General features: G+C 40.6%; 1 protein-coding gene across 5 annotated transcripts in view; it reads left to right on the forward strand.

Moving 5' to 3' along the window:
* GOLIM4 (golgi integral membrane protein 4) overlaps positions 1-14219 on the forward strand; it is a 78672-nt gene that overhangs the window by 41553 nt on the left and 22900 nt on the right. For 3 of the 5 annotated variants that reach the window (XM_043473808.1, XM_043473807.1, XM_043473806.1), the window contains exons 2-7: positions 2105-2179; positions 3393-3442; positions 5230-5283; positions 7079-7229; positions 10429-10511; positions 11040-11123. In XM_043473808.1, the coding sequence (XP_043329743.1) occupies positions 2105-2179; positions 3393-3442; positions 5230-5283; positions 7079-7229; positions 10429-10511; positions 11040-11123 (497 nt within the window). The remainder of the gene's footprint in view (positions 1-2104; positions 2180-3392; positions 3443-5229; positions 5284-7078; positions 7230-10428; positions 10512-11039; positions 11124-14219) is intronic. The other 2 variants (XM_043473809.1, XM_043473810.1) reach the window with 1 other exon arrangement.

The raw sequence follows: 14219 nt of genomic DNA on the forward strand, positions 1-14219 counted from the left end.
GCAACTTTGGGTAGCCAGCAGTTTGGGGCAGTTGTACATACTTTGCCAACAAAGGTCCATCTAGTCAAAGCTGTGGTTTTTCCCGTAGTCATGTATGGATGTGAGAGTTGGACTATAAAGAAAACTGAGCACCGAAGAATTGATGCTTTTGGACTGTGGTGTTGGAGAAGACTCTTGAGAGTCCCTTGGACTCTTTACGACCAGTCAGTCCTAAAGAAATCAGTCCTGAATATTCATTGAAAGGACTGATGCTGAAGCTGAAGCTCCAATACTTTGGCCACATGATGCGAAGAACTGACTCATTGGAAAAGACCCTGATACTGGGAAAGACTGAAGGCGGGAGAAGGGGACGACAGAGGATGAGATGGTTGGATGGCATCACCGACTCAATGGACATGAGTTTGAGTAAACTCCGGGATTTGGCCATGGACAGGGAAGCCTGGTGTGCTGTGGTTCCTGGGGTCACAAAGAGTCGGACATGACTGAGTGACTGAACTGAACTGACACCCTGAAGGGTCAGTCAGTGATTGACGATTGAATTGTGTCTTAGGTAGCTGTGAGGAGCTGGAGGTGGTAAAAAGAACCCAGTGGCAAGCTTGGCTGAGCTTGCCAGGGAGTGAGGTCATCTGTGACCATAATGCTGAGCAAACAGGATTGAAGGGCACATCAGAAACTAGCTTTATCCTCTCCTCCTCTCCCCTGTTCCCACTACTATTCTGTGGGCTTGAGTCTTCTGTCCCTGCATGAAATCTAAGACAGACTTCACTACTTCTCAGCTTCTCTCAGATTAAAAATATTTTTTTTTCTCAATGACTTTTATCCATAAATACAGTCTTGGTTTAGTAATATATGGTCTAGTCCAGTGTAATAATACTTTTTTTTTTTTTTCATTAAAGGTAAAGCTTCTCTCGCTCTTGCAGCTCCTTTTTCCTGGCGATGTGAACCCTGTAGTGAGGGAGGGAGTACCCAGGGGCTTCTCCCTGTTTTCCCTCTAAGGCATCGGCACTCCCCGCTCCCGTCACCAGGCACCTCCCACTTCTTCAGAATAGACGGGGGAGGTGGGCTTGGTCAAGTGCAGGAAGGTCCCGACATCAGCTTGCCTTGGGTTTCCCGCCATGGCAGATGTCAATCCTGTGGCTTCCTGGGTGCCTCAGTGGTAAAGAGTCCACTTGCCCAACCAGAGATGCACTTCCAAGCCCAGGTCGGGACGATCCCCTGGAATAGCAGATGGCAACCCACTCCAGTTTTCTTGCCTGGAAAATTCCGCTGGCAGACTCCAGTCCACGGAGTCGCAAAGAGTCAGACACAGCTGATCATGCAGGCATGGCGCAGGTCACAGGCTCTCCAGTGGGGACAGTCTGTCTCCTCCGTCTCTGTGGCTCTCTCGCCTGTATTTTCTCTGACATGGGGAATACAGCTCCTTTTCAGCAAACCTTAATGCCGCTGAGGTTCCCACACCCACCCTCTGCTCAGCTCACTCAGCCGCTGGGCTGTGCTAAGTCCTGTCCAATGCAGTGACGCAGTGGTCTGTGGCCCACCAGGCTCCTCCGTCCCTGGAATTTTCCAGACAAGAATCCTGGAGCGGGTGCCATTTCCTCCTCCAGGGGATTTTCCCAACCCAGGGATGGAACCCGTGTCAGGCAGCTCTAATTCACTGTCAGCTCATGCTGACTTGGCAGCACTTACGGGATCTCTGGGTGTAAATATTCTCCTAGTGCCTGAGAGTGAGGTGGGAGCTGGACCCGCCTGGGGGTGAATGCCGTGCAGATGGTGGCTGAAGTGTGGAGAGTGGACATGCTAGTCCAGCAGGAGACAGGGAACCCCACAGAGACCCACATTCCAGAAGCAGGAGAACAAGGAACTGGCCAAGAGGGTGGAAGCCTCTTCCACAGTGTTGTTTCTACAGAGGGGCAGACCATACAGGAGTCAGCTGAGTATTACGTCTATTATTGTTTCCATCTTTTACCCAGGTTAGAGGCATGCATTTTAATTTTGATTGTGAAAGGACTCTAAACTATCTTCTTCCTGTTTTGAAAATTGATGTTGATTTTACTTTAGAATTTCTAATTTATTGAAGATAGGTTTTAACTTTTTTTTTTCCCAGTTGTGTATGAACACAGATCAAGATTGGAGAAATCCTTGCAAAAGGAAAGACTTGAACATAAGAAAGCAAAGGAAGGTAAATAAATAATGTAATTTGTGTTTGACATTTCTTATGCTCTTCTTTGAAGTATCATGTACTTTACTGTTTTTTGGCTTAGAAATTTTTCAAATCACCCGAAGTCAGTCAAGCAATCTGCTGTACATTGTGCAACAAAATAATTCCTGCTCAAGATTGGATTTAGAATTTTTCATTTAGTTTGTGCCTCTTTGAGGTCATTCGTATATTAGTTCTATGTATTACTTCAGAAATAGCACACAGTTTTTCATTTGAATATTGTATATGTTATTAACGTCTGTCAACAGACATCTGGGAAAGTAATACCATGCAGTCCAGAATATGACAAGCTTTATGTATACATATATATATGTATATATGCATTTATAGCATAATCAATTTCAATCTCATTGCATGACATCTTTTAAGTTATAGACCTATTTTTCCTCTTGTGCTAAAGATTTTATTGGCATAGCCGATTGGCTTGTTCTGAAAAATTAACATTTAGCACAGGTGTTAAATAAAAGTCAATGCTGTTGGTTTTTATCAGAATTTTTCTATAAAGCATGGACTTGGTATAGCTTGTGGTTTGGAGTTACTTGCATTCTTATTTTCACTTATTGATCTTTTTGGTTAAACATTAGATTGAAGCAGTGTTTTGTTATTACTTTGGTACGGGGTAGAAGGAGGGAGAACAGAGGAGGACAGTGTGAGCTGGAAAGTTTTACTGAGAAGTGTTAAGATTATTAAAATGCTTTGATGGGATTGGGATTTTCCTGGTCTTCAGACGCAGAGTGATTTTGTAGAGCCATCTAGTGGATAATAAAGCCTTAAGCGCGTTAAAGATGGTTTCCTTGGCTTGAGGTCCTGCATGACTTTACTGTGCCATCTAGTGGCTGGCAGTAAATCATCTCTGTCCTCAGGTGCACTGCATGGTTCTGTTTTTTTCCTCCTTCACTTCAAGGAGAATTCATCACCAAGTCCACACTCTAAATGCACTTTTAGTCAGTTGGCTATAGTGTGTATTTTGTTGATACAAGATTCAGAGCTTTAAGGTATGGAGGAAAACTTTTAAAGCATTAAAAGACAAAATAAAGTATGTCATCAAATAGATTTTTTAAGTCTGAGTAAAATGTGCCTTTGTGTTTTTAGATGTCTAAAAGTGCCACAATGAATTAACTTATACTAATAGAGTTAATTAATGTAATTATATTCTCCATTTTATATTTTCTAGATTTTCTAGTTTATAAATTAGAAGCACAAGAGACACTGAATAAGGGAAGGGTAAGTTGTTTTTTTTTCTCCCTTAATTTATTTCACAAAACTTGATCGAGGGGGAAATAAAGTCTCCAAACATTTTACTCTGTTGATCATTAGGACTGAAATACATCTCCCTCCATCCTTTCCTTCCTTCCTTCCCAAAAAAATTCTGAGAGGAAGACCTTAAAAATTGTTCCTTTAAAACCTACCTTCCTTTGCTTATCACATTATTGGCGATAGTGATAAATTGAAAATATCCTTAATATTCCACAATAAAGAGATTCATTTGTTTATTCATACGTAGTCTCTCTTTTCTATAGAATGTGATATTTAGTTTGATTTTCCTTTGTACCATGTTACTGTCACTTGCAGAGACATTACTGTGTGATGTCTAACACAATACCTGGCCTAGAGTTCACATGTTCAAATGTTCAAAAACATCTGTAAAATGAATGGATAAATAAATGATATTGACATTTTAAAAAAGTTTTTAAGTCCAAATTAACTAGGGAAAAACACTTTTTTCTCTTACTGTAAGAAAAATGTGTAAGTATTGGTTGAAGAAAGCATTGGTGTTGTGGGGTATTAAAACTGAGATGAGTCGGTTCCTTGAATAGCTAGGAGGTTACTGGCTTTTCACTCTTACTTGCATTTTTAAGACCTAGTCAAGATTGTGTGTGTTCTGTTGTGCATTTTGTGATGTAATATATTACAAATTAAAATAAAGTGGTAAAGTGATAAAAATGAAGTGTTAAAGCAAAAATGCGGTCCATTTTAGAAGTTGCAAGAACATGAAAGAAAGAAATAGATGAAGCTATGCCTCTCCTGCCGATGGTGGAAATTAAGAGGCAGGCGCGTAAGAGAGAAACACGGCAGCCTGGGGAGAGGAAACTGGCAGTGCGCTTTGTACGCTGACCCCGCTGGGGCGGCCCCGGACTGGACCGGTGTGAGCTCCGAAAGTGAAGATGCTCCACCGGCACGTGAGAGCACCCTGCTGGGGCACAGAGTTCAGCTGGACGCTACGGCTCAGGGTCCTGTGCTGGCTCTGCCCCTAAAGGAGACATTTGCGCTAGGCCTGTTCCTTAGCCTTTCTCCTTCTCTCTGTGAGCTGGCGCTGTAGTAGAGAATCCGCCTGCAATACGGGAGATGCAAGAGACCTGGATTCAATCCCTGGGTCGGGAGGATCTCCTGGAGGAAGAAATGGCAACCCACTCCAGTGCTGTTGCCCGAAAAATTCCACGGACCGAGGAGGCTGGAGGGCTGTAGTCACTGGGATCAGAGTCAGACATGACTGAGGATACACACACACACACACACACACACAATGTGTGTAGAAGTTCTTACCGGTGGAAACTCAAGGAAGAAAAGTGCCTTTTCTCTCCCTTTCTGGAACCCATTCTAAGCTTGTGAGGCTGGTCTCTGCTGGTTTCTCTCCTGTTCTCCTTGGAGTGCAAGGTACCAGCCATATGCGATGCTGTGTCTCAGGACAAGCTCTCTGTGCGTCTGGCCTCAGTTCTTCTTCTGAATGTGAGAGTGGAAGTAAATCACCTTCAAGGGCCCTTTCAAACTGCTGTTTTATAATTCCATGCCCTGCTTTTTCATCATTAAAGTCTAGCAAACTTGGAGGAATGTAAAACTTCATTTCTGCTATGAAGTAAAGACAGGACCTCAGAAGCATCCCGGATCCAGCTTAGAATTCATTTTTACTTAGGTGAACAAGTGAAAACCTTTCATTAAGAGCTTTAAGTTCTGTTTAACAAAAGAGCCAAATGTGTTATCTTTTTGTTAATTATTTGCTTTTCAATTTACAGCAAGATTCTAATAGCAGGTACAGCGCATTGAATGTCCAACATCAGATGCTGAAGGTGAGTAATTTAGAGGTGTTCTTCATGAATGAATGAAGGGGTTAACTAAGTAACTTATGTGATTAAGGAAAGTTTACAGAAAATTGATTTGTACCGTGATATGGTATAATAAGGTCATTTTTGGCTAAAGGTGATATATAATTGTAATGCTCCATTATGTTTATCACCTGATTACAAAGGACATATTTAATTCATTATTCATTTTCTTGTAAATCAGGGTCTCTGGTTACTTAATTTTTGAGTTTGTTCTTTATCCTTTAAGGATTTTCGTTTGTTTTTTATCTAATTTCTCAGAGTGGTTTTTCTTGAATTTTTTTTTTTTTTAATCTCAGACACAGTGGAGTCAGTAGAAGTATTAGAATGCTGTCTTCCTGTTACTAATGTGTCATAAGTGGCCCACCTACCACAGGAACACAATTTATATTTAAAGATATTCTTCCCTTGGTTCTTGGAAAAAACTCACTGTTGTGTGTCAGGAAGACTGAAGAAAAGAGAGAGGTGCACTGTTTGTGTCAGGCCAGAAGAGATGAGCAGCGGCTATAATGCCAACCACACAGCAGGAAATCCGTGCCGTTGTCTCCAACACCCAGTGCCCAGCTCTTTGTTTGGTGTTGTCTTTCCTCCTGTATCAGTAGGGTATTTGCCTTTTATTGAAACCGGAATCTTTACTATTATCAGGAAAGCAATACGTGAGTTAAAGCAGACCACCCATTCACGTTAAGCATTTGGAGACTATAGAATTTATCTAGGTTGTGATTACAGTATTGTAATCTAGAATAGTGTAAGTAATAATCATTTCTAGAAATAATCGATTTTTTTTTTTTACTTCCCCCAAAAGGAAAAAAGTCTTTTTTTGCCCTCTTCTTTAAACTAGGTTACCAGAAAGGCTGATAATCAAAGAAGGGAAATAAAAAACGTTGCTGGGGAAACATCAGATTGAAAGGCAGTCTAGAGGCTCCATGGAGGGGTAATTTTTCCATTAGCTTTACCTTGTTTCCACAGTAACTTAAGTCCCTGGGAATTTCCCCAGATCCCTTCCTTTTCGATCACTCTTACAAACTTCCAACTTCTTGTTGTTCACATTAATGTTAAAAATTAAGGAGAAAATTATTTTTGGCCACGATCCCAAACTATTCATTTGAAATGGAAAGGAAATGGAAGAAATGCACAAATTTAAAGCAGTCAGGAAAACAAAGCCTACTTCGTCTGTGCTTACTTTCTCACAAGAGAAAGGCTGTGCAATCGAGAGAGAGACTGATTAGAGAATGTGTTAGTGTAAATTCTCTGTGCCCAATGCACACAGTGAGGCCAAACAAACCAAACCATCAGAGTTTGGACCAGAGCAAGGTTTATTGCAGAGCCATGCAAGAGATTGGTAGTTCATGCCCAAAAAAGCCTCCAAGCTCCCCCAAGGGTTTGGCAAAGCATTTTTAAAAGCCAAGTGAGGGAGGTGAGTTGCAGGGTCTGTGATCAGCTTGTGCACAATTCTGATTGGTTGACGGTGAGGTAGCAGGGTAGTGTCACGGGAGTTAGCATTATCAGCAACATCAGAACTGTATGTTCATGGCCATCAAGCAGTTAACATCTTCCATTGGGAAGGCAGGGGCCGGGTTGGGGGGGGGGGGATGGTTTCACATCTACAAAACACCTCAGGAAATGGGCATCAAATACTGTATCTAGGTACTTCAGAGAGGAGCTAAATCAAAGGATACAGGGTAGACCTGTCCCAGGAAAGCCCCATAGGGTCCTGCTCAGGTACAAATGTATATCCCTGCTCAAGTTTTCATCTTTGCAGAGTCAACACGAGGAGCTAAAGAAGCAACACAGCGACTTGGAAGAGGAACACCGCCGACAAGGAGAAGACTTCAGTAGGACATTTAATGACCACAAGCAGAGATACCTGCAGCTGCAGCAGGAGAAAGAACAAGAGCTTTCTAAGCTAAAAGGTATTTGGAAACCTAATGAGCCAATGTGCATGGAAATGAATGCTCACTTTAATGTTTGAATGGAACAATAGACTTTTGTTTGCTTGGTGATTGATTTATATTACATGTGGTATTTTATCAGCTACTTCTTTATGATATTTCACACTGATCTTCGGGTGTGTTTAGGGAAACAGTAAAGAATACTTAGTGTTTCTCAATGGGACATACTGGCCTTGTTGGGCAAGACAGTTCTTTTTGTGCATTGTCAGACATTTAGTATCTCTGACCCCACCCACAGAATGCCCCTAGTGCTCCCCAGTCACAGGGATAGGTTTCCAGATCTCCACTGGGGCACAAAGACTCTGCTGATCACTAATAGTCACTTCAAAAAGCTCAGGCTCTGAAGTCTGACTGCCCTGGTGAATCAATGACTAGTTTTATGACCATTGGCAAGTTGTAGAAATCACCACAGACTTAATTGTCCTCATCTGTAAAAGTGGGATATTCATAAAAAGTGGTAACCTTATAGAGTTGGTATGAGGATTAAATTATGCAAAGCACCTAATACAGTTACTGGTACATGGTAAACCTTCAATATATGCTAACCACCATAAATATCAGCATCAAGTATTTTCATAGTAATATGAAATGAAATACATCACTTCTGAGTACATATGAGTTCTGAAAAAGGGCAACAGCATATCCTACAATCACCTATTCAGGTCCTGAACAAGTTTGAAGTATGAGATTTGGTTTAAAAAGGTACATGGTGCTCACATAAAAATGAAATCACAGTAAGGTCTTCTATAATCTAGTTAATTGTACTGTGCCAAACAATTTCCTGGTTTTATGTAAAACGTCGTCATAGAAATCTGCCGTGTGATATAGGTCCTTTGGACTTTCTGCGCTTTTCTTTTGCTATGCTTTGTCTCTCAGTATTCCAAAATAATAGGTTAATAATGGTATTCCAAAATAATAGGAATTCATTGTAAGTATTTTCTAGGTGCCTGACCTTGGCATACTTCACATAACTTAGTTCATTTAATTTTAGTGAGAGGCTTAAAAGGCATGTTTTCTTATGTCTACTCTATATTTACACCTTTCTTTGAAACTCAGTCCATGTGTAGTAAAATTTTATCAAGAAATCAGAACCGTGGAAAATAGGAGGACACTTGTATGTGAGTTCTGCATACTTGGACAATTCAAGCCTGATGGCTGGTGTGAGCATCCTGGGATCCAGAACAAAAGGAGAAGTACAGTCAGTTCTGGGGCTCTTGTCATCAGAAGAGAGAATCTCCCAGTATCTTGGAGGGTGAGAGAGAGACAGAGACAGAAACATGGAGAGTGAGAGTGAGCAGTATTTTTGGTACCAGTTAATATTTGGAAGACATCTCTTATAGAAATTTTAAGCAACTTAATATGACAGTGCCTTTGATGACACTTGATAAGTGATTTTTTCACATCAGCAGTTTTGTTTGATCATGGTCCCTGACAGTAAATTGTGATAGACGAGGGTCTGTCATGGCAAACCATGACGTGTGTAGTCAGAGTGATCCTTGGTAGATGAATATGACACGAGGAGGGAGTTTAGAATTTAGAATATGGATAACGATGAGTGGACACCATGTAAGCTTAGATGATTCCTCTCATCATCATGGTTATAATAAGAGCTGACACTCAGCAAGCGTTTACCATGTGTCAGTACTGGGTGAAACTCTTCCTGCAGGTATCTTATTTAAGCCTCATAACAACCTGGCAGGTAGGCATTACATTTAACCCAGTTCAACAAATGAAGAAATTGAGGCCTGCAAAAGTTAAGTAACTTAGGGTCACACCACAGAGGCACAGGAGACACTGTCCTTAAGGTTATGAACTGAATTCCTTTAGAAGGCAGCCCTGTATTTCAGCTGCATGTGTGCGTGTGTAGACTGAAGGCCTGTCCAGCCTGGGACACACTTGGGGCTCTTGGGTTGCCGCTGGTGTCCCGTTTTGACGTTTGAGAAAATCTGCTGATACAGATAGGTGGACAGCCTAACCACTAACAACATTCTCACCCGCTTCTTGATCTCTTCCCAAACGTAGTCATAAAGCCAGGGCCCAGGGATCAAGCAGGGACTCTTAACAGAGTGAAAGCGGGCAGAGAATATGCGGCGGCGTGGTGACCGGCAGCTTCCTGCAGTGCTGAGGGCCACCCTGGAGCCAGGACAGTTCTGCCTGCAGGGAGTGGCTGCCGCTCTGGGGACAGTTTGCCCAGCACCATGCAGGTCCACATCTGCTGCTGTCCCAGCGTCATTCTAAAGCAGCACCCCTTTCACTGTCGACCATATCTCCCATTGGAAAATGAATCATATGATCACCCAGCTGCCATTTAACTTCTCCTGAGAATTGGCCTGATGTTGCCAGAATCTTATGAGACCCAGCTTCTTGATTTTTACTTGGTGACAACTCTTCGAATGTGGAAGACACTGACTGTCGGCTAACACTTGCAGGGGCCAAAAAAAAAAGTCTGTGTGTTGGCCCAGGGGCTACCAGTTCATAACAAATAATGCCCAGATACAGAAAATGTGGGGAAATTACCAAGAGGCTGTTCCCTGAATTGTAGGGCTTGTGGCTGGGGAGGTTTTAAGACTTCACTATGATCACTGCAGTCTCACATTGTAACTGTGGAAAGAATTGTCCAGTAGCTATTGGAGGAAGAATTTAGACCAGTCAAGAACCCAATTGTGGGAGACAGAAAATACATTTAGAATTTTTGAGCAGATGGGGTGTCTGTCTCTTATTTGTTTCTTGAGTTGAGAACTGTGGAAATTACTCATGGCTATGAGAGATGCCGTTTGTGCTTTTTGATAGCTTTGTTTTTAATTTCTGGTGAGACTAAAATCTCAGATGACCCCTACCCATTACATTTCATTCCTAAGGGTTTGCTTATTAACAGAAATATTTCATTTTTAGCTCGGGAGTAATTAAAAACCCTTAACTTCTATGCCAGATAGCTTGTTTAACCCTATTTAAACCACTGAGTCATATTGTGTTGGATTGTCCAACTGAATCTGTGCCACATCCCAAAATGGTGCTAAGTTTTGTTGATTTGGAGTATTGTACTGTCAAAGTTCAAAACGATCTTTGAAAAAGTTACATGAGGCTTTAGGTAGGAAAATAAGAGAATCAAGAGCCTGAAAGGCCCAGGGCTTTATGCATGATTTTCCTTTTTCTCAAATAGAAACCGTGTACAATCTGAGAGAAGAGAACAGGCAGCTGAGGAGAGCGCATCAGGACATGCACACACAGCTGCAAGATGTCAAGGTAAAAAAAAAAAGCAACAACAACCTAAAAACCCAGCATTTGATTGTTTTGTGTTTGCCTGCTTTACTTTGTAGCGACTTTAAAAGTCGTTCACTATTTGACCCGCTTTACAATCCACACTGTTATTTTGGGCTTTTTGCAGAAAGTGAACCTGCCCATTACTTCTTGTGCATTGTAAGCTAAAGAATGATCTGGAAATCTCAGCATTTGCATTAGCACTGGAATGATTCTTTTGCTACGTGGTTGAATCTTAAGCTTTTTATTTGTAAAGGTTTATTAATAACTAAAGGTATCTTTCTTCCTGTTTTGATTTCCTTGTAAGTGCTGACGATTTTTGGGTAGCACATTTTAGACTGTGGATTACCACCTTAACCATGGTCTTCCCTCTGCAAAGATTTTTGAACTTATCAAATGCTACAACAACAAGCCAGCAAGTGAGCAACGTTTGGGTGGCCATACCACTATCTGCCCAAGAGGAGTTTGTCCCAGAATGTCAAAACTCAACCTGTAAACTTCTTTTTTGTGTAGCAACAGCATAAGAATTTACTCTCCGAGCATGAGCAACTTGTAGTGACTCTGGAAGACCACAAGAGTGCACTAGCTGCCGCACAGGTTAGGAGGGTAGCAGCCGCTCTGGGTTCCTAAGTCTGCCTAACATTTCTGATTCCTCTGTGCATGCAGTCTCTTAAAGGCCAGTCTTCACTGAGCTCCTTAGGACAGAGCTTTCCTGATCCTGAAGATCATGCATGCTTTCAAAGCTCGATCAAGAGAATATTAAGTAAAGCTTTGATCTTTTCTTTTTTTCCCCCTGCACTGGGAGTGTGGTTCATAGAACTTTTTCTACCCTCCACCAACTCCTACATGCAGCAGTCCAATACTTGTCTAAGTCAGAGAATTCATCCCACATTTATGGTTTTTTTGCCACGATATAGATCTATGTAGACTTGCTATACTATCTAAAGGATTTTATATGCTAATTACCTAAATAAATTATTATGAACTATATTTTACTCCTCCTTCCGTTGCTCCCAGCTTTACGCCTGCGTACACTCCTTTTGGGCCTAGGCTTATGTGTTGTTAGGTCAAATTACAGGAAATAAGAAATCTCAGGTAAATAGAGAAGGAAAACAGAGTTGTAAGTTTCATTTGTTCAAAGCCTACAACAGTCCAGGCACAAGGCAGGCCCTCCATAGATAATGTATTAAATGAACAAATGCAGGTGTTAGAGAGCTTGGTGAAGTAATGTCACACTGACTGTTTTACAGCTTTATCACTGAAGCAGATAGGAGTGGCTAGTTTAGTCACTGTATATTCTGAATCACGTCTTCACTTCTCTTCTCTTGGAAGAATAAAATGAAAAGAGCAAAGGAAAACCAACTATTTGTTCTTACCAGGAGACTGTGCATTATTTTTTGTCTTTATAAAATTTTTAAAAGAATTATATGCCAGGCCCTGATCTGTTTCAGAGACTGTAACATCTGGGTCTGTGGGACCCCTTTTCAAGGCAGTCATTGATTATCCCCCTACAAAACTGTAGCTGTATGGTAATTTTTTACATGTTTATCAATTAAATTGGCTTTAGAGGGTATTATTACATTCAAAATCTTCTTTATAAAATTTCTGCCAAGCTTTGTTACATGAGGCTACTTTTCAAACTAAAAAAATATGACAGACCAATTTGAATACTCTAGGTACTATAATAACCATAAATATTAAATTAAGCCATGACTTGAAAATTCAGAAAAATGTGAGTAAAGTAGTTCACTTGATGACCAAAACCAAATTCTGTTGTAAGCTCACTGGGGAATATTACTTGCAAGATTTTGTAATAGAAAACAAATTTTTAAATTTAATATACATGTATTTTTTTATTTCTTTGAATATCTTTTTGGTTCTTTTGGATGAGGTCGTCAAGTTTCTCCTGTTCTTTTACTCCCCAGTTGAAACTTTCCCCAGATCTGCTTAGAAAACAACTGCTATTTCAGGCATATATGTTTTTCATGTAAATCATCTTATGAGATTCTGTCTTGCCAATCTGATTTTTAAATGTAATTAAGGGGGGAGACAGCAGGAACTGAGTGGAATTTGAGAGCTTAGAATTTGTCAGGGATTATCATAATAACTTTATATACAGAATTTTATTTAATATTCACAACCTACTGAGTTATATAATAACTGTATATTTTTTGTAACTAAATAAAATAAGGTCAAAAGGAGTAGAGAAGCTGGCCCAATATCAGTGCCCAGAACCACCTTGAAGCTGGGATTTGTGGAGATTCCCCCTATTACAGTTACGTGGGCCTTGCCCCACACCTACTGAATACTGATTTCTAGGGTGGGCATCCAGGAGCCTGCATTTTTAACATGGTCATTCCATAATTTAACATGATTATTCATGCATGCTCATATTTGAGGACCATAGTATTTCTTCCTTCGAAGGTTATATATGTAGGAGGAGGAGAAAGAAGAAAGGGTAGAATATTTGTCTTATTAAAAGCATCACTGTGTAGATGTCATTTTTTTTCCCTTTAACCTCCAAAGCTGGTTTGCAAATGTTTCGATAGGTTTCTGGGTAAGGGCCACTGTTAGCCATATGGCACACGTTTGTACAAATGATAAAGAAGCACGCCCCTGAGACAGATTCAGCAGGCAGACTTCTCTGTGTGAATTAGAAAAAGACAGGAAGCGGGTGGGAGAATATTGTGCAGGTGCACAACTGGGGCCAAGGGAGCAAGACGCACCAGCCTCCTCTCTCTGCTCTGCTGGGCACAGTGAGGGGGGCGCCCTGCCTGGGAAGCTAGTTCGGAAGAGATTTCTGGGTTCTTTGTATGTGCTTATGTAAATGTGTGTTTACACATATAGCACTTCTGTTTTAGGATAACAGTGCTGGTGCATATGATAAGCTAAGTGTAAGCAGTCTAGTGGTTTTCTTAACATATTTATTTTTTCCATCTTTATAGCTTCTGGTATTTAAAGTATCACACACACACACACCCTACCACATATACACACAGATAACACACAAATGACTATATTCTCGTCCTATACCTGCAATAGTGCCTTTGTCATTTTAGAAGAAAAGAATATTCAGAATCGAAGAATAAGAATAAAAACTCAGCCTCCTTTCATGCCTATGCTACTGTTTTCCAAAACTGCAGAGCACAATACAGGGAGCTTTTTGGAGAGGAAGGGACCTTATGTGACCACAGATTGACTGGGAAAGAGGGTGGCCTGAGTGATTTTACATATATGATCAGTTACTTATTTGAAGCATATGGTTCTTTCTGCTGAAAGGTGTTACTCAGACCATACTAGTAAAAGATATCTGCACTTAATTTATTTAAATGTGGAATTTTAAAATAGATTTTAATGTCATAAAACTGATTGCATAGCTGTCTTTTAATAATGATATTTATACTAGAGAGTTATTTATAAAAATTCTGACTTAGTTTAATGTAGCATGGGAAACTAACATCTGTCTTAGATATTTTTTTCTCTGTTCCCTTTAACTCTAATTCTAATTTGCATGTGATTAAAAATGGTTGAGCATGTCCAAGTAAGTATAGCTAATGCATGGAAACAGTCTGCATATTTTTCCTCTCTCGCATTTAGGTATATTTTTGTCTAGTCCTCCACTGAACCATCTATGAATGATATCCCTTTCCCTCCTCAAATTGTGCAATTTGCATCCAATTGTGCAATTTGCAA

This window comes from Cervus canadensis, chromosome 7 (assembly GCF_019320065.1).
Source record: "Cervus canadensis isolate Bull #8, Minnesota chromosome 7, ASM1932006v1, whole genome shotgun sequence".
Lineage (NCBI taxonomy): Eukaryota > Metazoa > Chordata > Mammalia > Artiodactyla > Cervidae > Cervus > Cervus canadensis.